General features: G+C 45.2%; 1 protein-coding gene across 1 annotated transcript in view; it reads right to left on the reverse strand.

Moving 5' to 3' along the window:
* Positions 1–10,892, reverse strand: part of gfra2b (GDNF family receptor alpha 2b) — a 79,527-nt gene extending 68,635 nt beyond the window's left edge. Inside the window, exons 1-2 of the mRNA XM_072659224.1 lie at positions 10,084–10,892; positions 5,361–5,675 (exon numbers count right to left, since the gene is read on the reverse strand). Of these exons, the coding sequence (XP_072515325.1) occupies positions 5,361–5,675; positions 10,084–10,123 (355 nt within the window). The 5' untranslated portion in view covers positions 10,124–10,892. The remainder of the gene's footprint in view (positions 1–5,360; positions 5,676–10,083) is intronic.
* Between the last annotated feature and the right edge of the window lie 1,406 nt (positions 10,893–12,298).

Raw genomic sequence — 12,298 nt, forward strand, 5'->3', positions numbered from 1 at the left:
TTCTCTCTCCCTCTCTCTCCCTCTCTCTCCTTCCCTCTCTCTCTCTCTCTCTCTCTCTCCTCTCTCTCTCTCTCTCTCTCTCTCTCTCCCTCTCTCTCTCTCTCTCTCTCCCTCTCTCTCTCTCTCTCTCTCTCTCTCTCTATATCTCTCTCTCTCCCTCTCTCTCTATCTCTCTCCCTCTTTCTCTCCCTCTCTCTCTCTCTCTCTCTCTCTCCCTCTCTCTCTCTCTCTCTCTCTCTCTCTCTCCCTCTCTCTCTATATCTCTCTCTCTCCCTCTCTCTCTATCTCTCTCCCTCTCTCTCCCTCTTTCTCTCCCTCTCTCTCTCTCTCTCTCTCTCTCTCTCCCTCTTTCATCCTTTTCATTCTGTGTTCATCTTGTCGTCTCCCTTACCTCTAATTTCACTGTAGATATCTATCTATCTATCTATCTATCTATCTATCTATCTATCTATCTATCTATCTATCTATCTGTCTGTCTGTCTATATATCTGTCTGTCTGTCTGTCTATCTATCTATCTATCTATCTATCTATCTATCTGTCTGTCTGTCTGTCAGTCTCTGTCTGTCTATCTATCTGCCTATCTATCCAGCTATCTATCTAACTGTCTATCTCTGTCTGTCTGTCTGCCTTTCTGTTTGTCTGCCTGTATGTCCACCTGCCTTTCCATCCAGACATCTGTCTGTTTATCTAGCCACCTGTCTGTCTGTCTGTCTGTCTTTCTGTCTGTCTTTCTCTTTCTCTCTCTCTGGGATGTGTGTACAGTGTCTGTGTGTATTGATTACAGTATCAGAACCAGTGTAAAACTGAAGGATTAAACTGTAGACACATAACCGGTCTGAGCTGGTCAACAGCACTCTGCTGAAAGGAGGAAACCGGGGGATTAGAACTTTCAGCAAGCTGCTGCTTTAACCTCCACCTGGTCCGTTCAGCACGGAGCGTCTCTACCGTTTCTACAGAGCACAGACACAGCTGAGGTTTTAAATGGTCTAAAAAAGAAAAAGAAAAGTTTAAATGACAGCAATGAAATGATTTTGTGTTCTCAAGGACGGTGTCTCTGTGTCTTCCCCAAACACACACACACACACTCACAAACAGACAGACAGAAACCCATTTTTCACTTCCTGTCCCTCTCTCAGTGTCCAGCGCTGAGTCTTTCAGAGCGTCTGTGTGTGTTTGTATTTATTCAGCAGGAGAAAATCCCAGCCTGCCTCGTCAGACAGAAGCGAGGGAAAGATAAACGTGTGATGAGGAGCTCCTGGCTGGCTGGATTTGTTGTGTAAGCCTGCTAGACTGGGCTGATTGTGTGTGTGTGTGTGTGTGTGTGTGTGTGTGTGTGTGTGTGTGTTTTCAGCAGATTTGATTTAGTTGTGTCGGCCTGTAATCACCGCTGCTGCACTCACTCCTCGTCCACTCCAGACAAACCTGTAGTTTTTCATGTGCTGCTCATTGTTGGCTCGACAGAACAGACTGTAGTGGATTTCTGAAAGACGAGCCACTTAGGGACACCATAGCAACTACTTCGTATAACTATAGCTACTAAGTAGTAACTATGGTGTTCCTAAGTGGCTGCTATGGCTAATAAGTAGTTGCTATGGTGTCTCTAAGTGGTGGATGTGGTTATACTAAGTAGTTATGGTGTTGCTAGGTGGTTGTTAACTGATCATACCATGTTACTAGGTGGTCACTATGTTGTTAGGTGGTTGCTAGGGCATCACAGGAGACTGATATGATGATAAGTGCTTGCTAGATTGCTGTTTAATGTTGCCTAGTGTTTGCCACACAATTGCTATGGTAACCCAAGTGGTCCCTATGGTGTTGCTAAGGTGGTTGCTATGGTATCCCAGGTGATTGGTTTTGCTATGATGCCAAGTGCTTGCTCGATGGCTGCTTTAGTGTTGCTTAGTGGTTGCTAAGAGGTTGTTAGGCAGCTGCTATGTTTTCTTTGGTGTTTGCTTAGGTGTTGCTAAGTGGCTCCTAGGCCGTTGCCACGGTATCCCAGGTGTTTGATTTTGCTATGGTGTTGTTAAGTGGTGTGGAGTGCAAGACTGCTGCTTTACTGTTGCTTAATGGTTGCTAAGCAGCTGCTATGGTAACCGAAGTGGTTCCTAAGGTGATGCTAAGGTGGTTGTTATGGTATCCCAGGTGATTGGTTTTGCTATGGTGTTGCCAAGTGTTGCTTAGTGGTTGCTAAGAGGTTGCCGGGCAGTTGCTATGTTATCCTAGGTGGTTGATTTTGCTATGGTGTTGTTAAGTGGTGTCGAGTGCAAGGATGCTGCTTTACTGTTGCTTAATGGTTGCTAGGCAGCTGCTATGGTATCATGTGCTGCTGTTCTGTGGTACCCCATGTTGTTGATTCCTATTTGAACAAATTTCATATGAATTCCGTTGTTCATGGAAACCATATGTCCAATCAAAAAGCTCGGCACTATGCCGATATCTTGAAAAACTGAGTGACAAGAAATCAGGCCAAAAAAAACGGAAAGATGCTAATGATAGAAATCAGATAATAATATGGCTGCATATCGCCTTACAGTGCATAACCATAATAATATCATTGAGGGACCGTTTACAGATTTTTATTTTATTAATATAAGTGTGTAAAAATCTGCTGTGCGCTCGGTCTGAGCGAGTGGGCATGCTGGACACGGCCAAAATAAATAACCCTGCTCCACAATGGGCTGACAGCATAAACATGCAGTTATTAGCCTGTACACAGGCTCGCCTGCTCAGAGCAGGAAAGCCTGAGAGCAGCCGCTGCCCTCGGCAGCTCCTAATGATCCTGAGCCTCGGATAAACAATAAAACACGTCCACTGAATCCTGCGCTGCGTCTGGCCCCCGCAGACTTCTCTAATGTGATGGGTTAGGATGTGCCACACTCGCAGGGAATTAACTTTCTGGAGAGTCTCATCTGTTTATACACAGACTGCGATGAAAGGAGGCTCTGTGTGTGTGTGTGTGTGTGTGTGTGTGTGTGTGTGTATTTTACCTTAGCAGGCAGTTAGCACGCCTGGCAGTCCACAATGCCTCATTGAAATAGCAGGCCTGAGAGCGGCGGTGGCTTTAAAAGCGCTCCCTGATTACTGGCATCAATAGGACTATTTGTTGCGGCTCCGGCAGCAACTGCCAAAGCAGATGGGTTATAATTCAGCCTGCTTTTAAAAAAAGCCCAAATCCTCTAATGATTCCCCAACACGCTCAAAAGCTAAAACGCTAAACGCTGTCCCTCGCGTCTGAGTGGTCCATCACAGAAAGATCAGGCAGCGGAAACAGGTAGGGCTTCATTTTTTTCACACACTCGCTCAAACACACACACACACACATACATATACTGTATATACACACATAAAAGCCTTCAAACACTTTGAAAAAGCTCTCTGTAAATACCCAGAAGCACTTTATAATAACTCACGTCTAAGCAAGCGACTATCACTTCACAAACAGGAGCCCGAGCTCAGTAACGCTATTCACCATCTAATCTAATGTGAAACATCAGTTTAGTGGTTGCCTCTACATTTGGACCACTTTTCCAGGTATAGGTATAGTTTAGATAGGTGGTATAGTTTTCTGGATGGTTGCTATGGTGTTGCTAGGTGGTTGCTATGTGGTTCCTATAGTGTTGCTAGGTGGTTGCCTCTACATTTGGACCACTTTTCCAGGTATAGGTATAGTTTAGATAGGTGGTATAGTTTTCTGGATGGTTGCTATGGTGTTGCTAGGTGGTTGCTATGTGGTTCCTATAGTGTTGCTAGGTTGTTGCCTCTACATTTGGACCACTTTTCCAGGTATAGGTATAGTTTAGGTAGGTGGTATAGTTTTCTGGATGGTTGCTATGGTGTTGCTAGGTGGTTGCTATGTGGTTCCTATAGTGTTGCTAGGTGGTTGCCTCTACATTTGGACCACTTTTCCAGGTATAGGTATAGTTTAGATAGGTGGTATAGTTTTCTGGATGGTTGCTATGGTGTTGCTAGGTGGTTGCTATGTGGTTCCTATAGTGTTGCTAGGTGGTCGCCTCTACATTTTGACCACTTTTCCAGGTATAGGTATAGTTAGGTAGGGAGTATAGGTTTCTGGATGGTTGCTATGATGTTGCTAGGTGGTTGCTAGGTGGTTCCTATAGTGTTGCTAGGTGGTTGCCTCTACATTTGGATCTCTTTTCCAGGTATAGGTATAGTTAGATAGGTAGTATAGTTTTTTGGATGGTTGCTATGGTGTTGCTAGGTGGTTGCTATGTGGTTCCTATAGTGTTGCTAGGTGGTTGCCTCTACATTTGGACCACTTTTCCAGGTATAGGTATAATTAGGTAGGGAGTATAGGTTTCTGGATGGTTGCTATGGTGTTGCTAGGTGGTTGCTATGTGGTTCCTATAGTGTTGCTAGGTGGTTGCCTCTACATTTGGATCACTTTTCCAGGTATAGGTATAGTTAGGTAGGTAGTATAGTTTTCTGGATGGTTGCTGTGGTGTTGCTAGGTGGTTGCTATGTGGTTCCTATAGTGTTGCTAGGTTGTTGCCTCTACATTTTGACCACTTTTCCAGGTATAGGTATAGTTAGGTAGGTAGTATAGTTTTCTGGATGGTTGCTATGGTGTTGCTAGGTGGTTGCTATGTGCTTCCTATAGTGTTGCTATGTGGTTGCCTCTACATTTTGGTAACTTTCCCTGGTATAAGTACAGTTAAGTAGGTAGTATAGTAGTTTTATAGATGGTGGCTATGGTGTTGCTACATGGTTGATATGAGACTGCTAGGTGGTTGCTTTGGTCCTCCAAGTAGTTGCTTAAATGTTGCTAAGATGTTTGCTAGGTGGTTTCATCAGTGTAGCTAGAGGGTTGCAGTGCTTTCCCAGGTGTTTGAAGTGGAGGTTGGTGCTGTGGCATGCCAGGTAGTTGCTATGGTGGTTGCTAAGTGGTTTCTGTGGTATCCTATGTGGTTGCTGTGGTATTTGCAAGATGCTAAGTGCTAAGTAGATGGGTGCAATAGTGTTGCTAAGTGGTTGTTATGGTATCCCAAAAGGTTGCTGTGATGTTGCTAAGTGGTTCTGACAGTGTTGCTAGGTGGATTTTATGATGCTATAATATATATATTCCAGTCAATTCCAAGTATATAATATGTGTGTGTGTGTTTAATTCAGGCCTTCAGTAAGCACCATGCTAATTGGTGCACATAAGCTTCCATACCTTATTAGCTACATTAGCTTTGTAGCTTGAGTGTAAAACTAAAGAATCCAAAGAAACCTAATATGCCTTGGCTGGTCGACTACTGAGGAGGGAAACTGTGTACATTAAATTTAGCCCAAATGTTTAAAACCTGGCAACCCTGCTAGTAGCCTAAAGCGTAGGGACTGAGCCCAGACTCCTCCTTACCTTCATTCAGGCCCATGTGGATGCTCCAGTAGCTCTGCAGACACTGCAGCTCCTTCTTCATGCCCCTCTTGCAGCGGCAGTCGTACAGCGGGCTGTCCTGCAGAACCTCCAGCGCTGCCTGGCACTCCTTGTTGGCCAGCATGGTGGTCCTGTCCCGGCCCACCAGGCACTGGCGCATGATACGGAAGCGAGAGCTGCACTGAGGGTTCTGGTTGCACATCTCGCTCGCCCTTAGGCAGTCCATCGGAGCCCTCCAGCCATGAGTGCCCAGTCCAGACAGGCTGGAGGAGCTGACCATGGAGCACACCACATCGCCTGGGAGGAGATATGAGGAGAGTTAGGCTGGAGGCAGCAGTGAGGCGGAGGGCAGAATTTAAATGTGTAGGAACTACAGTTTACATACACTTCTCATGGATATGGAGACCATGGCAGTGATCAACTGTTCGTATCTTGGGGCAGAATGAGCTACAACATACATCTTTCATAGAAATATTCAACTAAATCTGTAGTATTCTGTATTATCTGGTTATTAAATGTAACTGTAGACCTTACTCTAACCCTAAATAATCTTAACCTTAATGGGTGCATTCAGTAGAATGTTAGTTGAATGGGAGGTGAGCATCTACAGAGCATCTATGATGGACCTTCTAAGTAAAGGGACACTAAAAACAAGAGCTCAGTCACAAGTTTTCTGAATCGACACAGAATCGGGTCAGAACTATAAATGTTAAGCTTGGTGGTGGAGGCATCGTGCTCTGGGGCTGTGTTGGACATGGTACACTGCCCAAAGTGGATGGGATCATGAAGAAGCAGGACCACCTCAGAAGGGGGTTGTCTGAAATCAACACACACTCTTATTAATTGCCTGGTTCTGAAAGTTCACTGAAAATGTCTTTCAACTTGCCAAGGCCAAGACCTTTTAACGCCCTGCTTGTGATCATGATGGACTACAGCTGGTAGCTTCTCACAGATAAACAGGGTTTGATTGACAGCACTCATTGGACTGACCAATGTAGATCTACTCAAGTCAGGTACGTCTCCTGGAGCCATTACTTTTCAACACCTGCAGATTCCAAGATGGTCCATAAGAACAAGTCCTTGGGAGATGTTGCCACTTTACCATGGTCTGAAAGAAGACCCAAACTGTCCACCTCAAGAACAGCCCAAGAACCACCAAAGATCATGCCTGACACGAACAGTGGTTGGTGTGGCGCAACAGATAACACCGCCACCTGCCATTACAACAGCATTTGGGAGACCAGGGTTCGATTCCCGGTCTGGGTGACTATGCTGCGCTACACCAATAAGAGTCCTTGGGCAAGACTCCTAACACTACATTAGCCCACCTGTGTAATACGAGTAACCTTGTAAGTCGCTCTGGATAAGAGCGTCAGCTAAATGCCATAAATGTAAATGTAATGTAAATGAACTGGAAACTGCTGTCTACAGTCAGGCCAGTTTTACATCATATGGACTGAGAGAGAAGCTCCACCTCCAAAATCCACATCTTCAAGATTGGCTAAAGTTTGCAGCTGGATCACCACAGGTAGAGAAAAGCCCTCTGGAGGAAGGTTTTAATATCAGATGAGACAGTGATGATTGGAGGAGTAAGGGTGAGGGATTCAACCCTGTAAACACTGCACCAGCTGTTAAACATGGCGGTGGAAGCCTCATACTCAGGTTCACAATGTTCAAATGATACTCATACACAAGTTCAAATGAATCATGGTATTCATCTCAATAATAAGTGCATCTAAACGTCAGACTACGACTGTGCGCTCAGGTTCATTTCCAGGACAGGGATTAAGACTAAGCCTGGTCATGGACTATATTTCCTTAGGCTTAATCCCTGTCCAGGAAACCAGACGTTAATGATTATTGATTATGAGTATTCTAAAGCCATCATCCAGTAAAAGTGTTTCTCCTGCAGTGAAGTACTGACTGCAGTAAAAGTGAAAGACCCCGTTTACCCCTGTTCACTTCATCTGACTAGTATCTGCATCGTATTTTGATCAGACTTCAGCCACATGTGTAGCCACACTGGGCAGTCCAGTGGGTCTCCGGTTAGTCAGACTAAAATCTGATTGCTGCGTGGGACAGATTATGCAAACTTGCTTGATGTACTGGCGTTTAGTACTGGGAGCAGTTTTGGTTATACTGGGAGGGGTTTTGGTTATACTGGGAGGAGTTTCGGTTGTACTGAAAGGGGATTGGGTTGTACTAGAAGGGGTTTTGGTTGAATTGGGAGGAGTTTCAGTTGTATTGGGAGGGGTTTTGGTTGTACTGAAGGGGGTTTTGGTCGTACTGGGAGGGGATTGGGTTGGACTGGGAGGAGTTTCAGTTGTATTGGGAGGGGTTTTGGTTGTACTGGGAGGGGCTTTCGTTGTATTAGGAGGAGTTATAGTTGTATTAGGATGAGTTTCGGTTGTCCTGGAAGGGGTTTTGGTTGTACTGGAGGGGGTTTTGGTTGTACTGGGAGGGGATTGGGTTGTACTGAAAGGGAATTGGTTGGACTGGGAGGAGTTTCAGTTATTTTGGGAGGGGATTTGGTCGTACTGGGAGGAGTTTTGGTTGTTCTGGAAGGGGTTTTGGCTGGACTGGGAGAAGTTTCAGTTGTATTGGGAGGGGTTTTGGTTGGACTGGGAGGGGTTTTGGTTGGACTGGAAGAAGTTTCAGTTGTATTAAGAGGGGATTTGGTTGGAATGGGAGGAGTGTAGGTTGTAACATGGCTAAGATGTGTCTCAGACCACTTCCTGAATGGGATTAGTATCTGGTTTAAATTATTCTGGGGTGCGTTGCTTTGCACTTCGATTTTTGTGGCTTGGCCTTATCTAGACATAATCCTGATATTTATGACCAGATGTAAACAGGGTGAAATCTTTAAAAAAACAGCTCAAGCAGAGGAACAACATTTACAGAAGGTCTAAGTAATGTCTAGAACCACAGTGGAGCTTCTTAGTCCAGCCATTGTTTCTTGGTACAGGAGCTGAAGTGTGTTAGACTCCAGAGAGAGGAGCGATCTACAGTAAAGCAGACCAGGAGCTGAACCAACACCACACCATCACCCCAAACCCAGACCCGAAACCCAGACCAATCAACCAATCCCACTGATCTGATAAACACGTATGACGTCAACAGCACGGATCAGCAACTGGGTCTTGATAGATTTGCCCCTGGTCACTCTACTGTACAGCAGGGTGTAGACACCTGCCCCTCCAGAGGTTCTTCTGAAATCAAGGGTATTAACTGGGAGCTTCGCCTTTTTTACTGCAGCAAAATCAGTTTACACAAGATTCTGGAACATTGCTGTGTGGAGAATTTGATTGCATTCAGTCCCACAAATGCATCAGTGAGGTCATAATTAGTTCAGGTGCTCCAACTCAGCCCAAAGACATTGGAAGCTAGTCATCGCTCACCTTTTGCTTTAAAACTTCATGACCGATGTCATAAACATGCATGCTACATGTCCAAATGTTTGCGGACACCCCTTCTAATGAACATTCAGCTACTTCAAGTTGCACCCATTGCTGACATATATGTGCAAATGCACAAACACACACAGCTTGACCTGATACTGGTGACATGAGGGTGCTCCATCCAATACTTTTGGGATGAGTTGGGGATGATTAGGTGGGGTGGTGATCATCTGACATTCTGACCTCACTAACGCTCTTGTCGCAGATTGCTATCAAATCCTCACAGCAATGCTCCAGCTCCAAAATCTAGTGAAAACTCTTCTTCTCTGGCCAGTAGAGACAGTTACTCCAACACAAGCAGAATCAACTCTTTTTAATATCCTTGATTTCTGAGGAAACACTAAATACGCAAGTGTCCCAATACTTTTGTCCACTGTAATGTATGTGTATACACCTGGTCCTCCAGCCCTTCTTCTGAAACCAAGGGCACTAATAGGAAGTTTACCCCTCTTTATTGCAGTAACAGCCTCTACCTTTCCAAAAGTATTTGAAGGAGCTCCACCACTCCAGCAAAGCCCACTTCTCCCAATGCTGGGGGTCTTTAAACCGTTCTAGCCCACACTCAGCACTGGGCACTGTGACTTTAGAGCCCAGAGCGTCTCATTCTATTGGTCAGTGCTTCACTATAGAGATTATACAAGCTTTGTGTGCACAATTAAACATGTCAAGCTTCTTAAAGTCACTAATTAGAAGGGCTGGGAGCGGATGAGCGCCCCAAAGCGACATCTATCGGCGGGGCAGGGAACTGCTACTGCTGCTGCTTCTTCTGCTGCTGCATGATTAAATTACCCGGCTCGTGCTGAGTGGAAGTGACAGTTGTAAGTAGTTTTTTCCCCTCGAGACGTCAAACACAATCCATCCTCATTGGGATGAAAAGGAGAGAGGAGAGCGCGCGAAAGTGGCTCTCGCACCCCGGCTGAAAGACTGGACTGGAATGACGCGCGTGCACGAGCCTAAAAGGTGCAGTTCTGAAGGGAAAGTTGACTGAACGAGACCGCGAGAATTACGCGCGGATTTAAAACGACCCCAGCTGCGTAAAAGTCTTGCCTCTCTGCGCTTTCAGCACCGCGGACAGCTCCGCGCGCGAACGCGCCTGAGGACCGTGCACGAGAAACTTCACGAGAAGCCCTTCTTACGAACGTAAATGGACAAACACGTGCATTGCAAAGCATAGCTGTGTGCGCAACTTTGCGCAATTACGCCTCGGACATGCACTCTTGCTCGCGCGTCTCAGCGCTGGTACTCACCCAGGAGGAAGAGGACAGTCAGAGCATTGAGGACAATCATGATAAAATCCCTCTGGACTCCGTGTTTAAGACGCTGCGATCTCCAGACGTGGAGTAAAGCTCCTCAGATGCTCCTCAGTTTCAGAGCTCCAGACTGGCTTGAAAACAGACGCAGCCTTCCATCCCCACGTTCACGCGCGCAGCTACAATCCAGAGGAGCCCCGAGCTCAGGACTGAGTGAGGGGAAATGTAGAGGAACAATTATGAACGTGTTCTCCAGCAGAGCATCCTCTCCTTTCGTGCAAAGAGCTCACTCAAGCCTCTCTCCAGCTTTCCAAGCTTCCTCTGGTCTATCCAGGTGCATCCCCCGATTCCAGACGCGCAGGAAACTTCAGGAAACCAGAGTCAGGGTGCTGCTTTCCATTCCAGCCCACCAGACCCTCACGACAGCGCTCTGTAGGCAACTTCTGAGACTCAGCGCTGTTCTCCACACCTTCACTCACACATCCTCACATGCTCAATCGCACAGAACCCCAAAACCAGAAGCAGGACCAGAGCCCAGAGGCGTCCTCTCCGCTCCTCTCCTCTGGAACGTGGTCGGTCGGTCACTCTTCCGGGACAGGTGGTCTCAGATGGTCTAACCTCACTTGTCTGCGTCCTTCCTCGCAGCCGCTGCGTCCGCTCTGCGCTGCTGAAGAAGGAGCGAAGATGAGGAGGGGAACAGAGCTCTTCCCTTTCCTCCGCTCCTGCGCTGCTGAGCCTCTGCCTCCTCTCCAGCCCCCACCAATCCAGTGACGGCTGCAGAACAGCACTGGGTGGTCTGCCTAAAGCAGATCTGCTGACCACGAGTCCGGCTGTGACCTTGTGTTCACTGTTACTTTACACTATCGCTTCTGTCCGACTGTCCTTCTCTGCTCTGCACCGTGCCTTAGACAATTCTACACAAATAAAGGGACAGGCTGCACAATTCTACACAAACAAGCTCCTGATACAGTTATTTCTACACAGACTGCTCATACAGTCATTTAATTCTACACAAAAAGGCCCCCTGATATAGGTTTTTCTACACAGACTGCTCATACAGTCGTTTAATTCTACACAAAAAGGCCCCCTGATATAGGTTTTTCTACACAGACTGCTCATACAGTTGTTTAATTCTACACAAAAAGGCCCCCTGATATAGGTTTTTCTACACAGACTGCTCATACAGTCGTTTAATTCTACACTAACTACTCCTGAAACAGTTATTTCTACACAGACTGCTCATACAGTCGTTTAATTCTACACAAAAAGGCCCCCTGATATAGGTTTTTCTACACAGACTGCTCATACAGTCGTTTAATTCTACACAAAAAGGCCCCCTGATATAGGTTTTTCTACACAGACTGCTCATACAGTTGTTTAATTCTACACAAAACGGCCCCCTGATATAGGTTTTTCTACACAGACTGCTCATACAGTCGTTTAATTCTACACTAACTACTCCTGAAACAGTTATTTCTACAAAGACTGTATATGCAGTCATTTAATTCTACACAAACAAGCTCATTATATAGTTATTTCTACACACTGCTTATGCAGTCATTTAATTCTACACAAACAGGCCCCCTGATACAGTTATTTCTATACAGACTGCTCATGCCGTCATTTAATTCTACACAGACAGGCTCCTGATACAGTTATTTCTATACAGACTGCTCATGCCATCATTTAATTCTACACAGACAGGCTCCTGATACAGTTATTTCTATACGGACTGCTCATGCCATCATTTAATTCTACACAGACTGCTACCAATTAATTATACACATATATTATACAGTTATTTATTTCTACACAGAATGCTTATGTGGTTGTTTAATTCTATGCACTGCTACAAATAAATTCTACACAGATTGATTATAATGTCCTTTTTGTCTACACAGACTGCTCATGCAGTCATTTAAATCTACACACTGCTACAATTTAATTCTACACATAGATTATTCATTTGTTTATTTCTACAGACTGCTCACAGTAGTTTAATGTTACACACTGATACAAATTCATTCTACACATAGGTTATACAGTCATTTATTTCTACACAGACTGATCATGTCATCATTTAATTCTACACAGACTGCTAAACATTATGTCTACACATATTGATTATACAGTTGTTTATTTCTACACAGGCTTTTTTATTCTACAAACACTAGAATTAAAGTAGTAGTAATCAAATTTTGCACAGATTGTT

Source organism: Salminus brasiliensis, chromosome 16, assembly GCF_030463535.1.
Source record: "Salminus brasiliensis chromosome 16, fSalBra1.hap2, whole genome shotgun sequence".
Taxonomy (NCBI): Eukaryota; Metazoa; Chordata; class Actinopteri; order Characiformes; family Bryconidae; genus Salminus; species Salminus brasiliensis.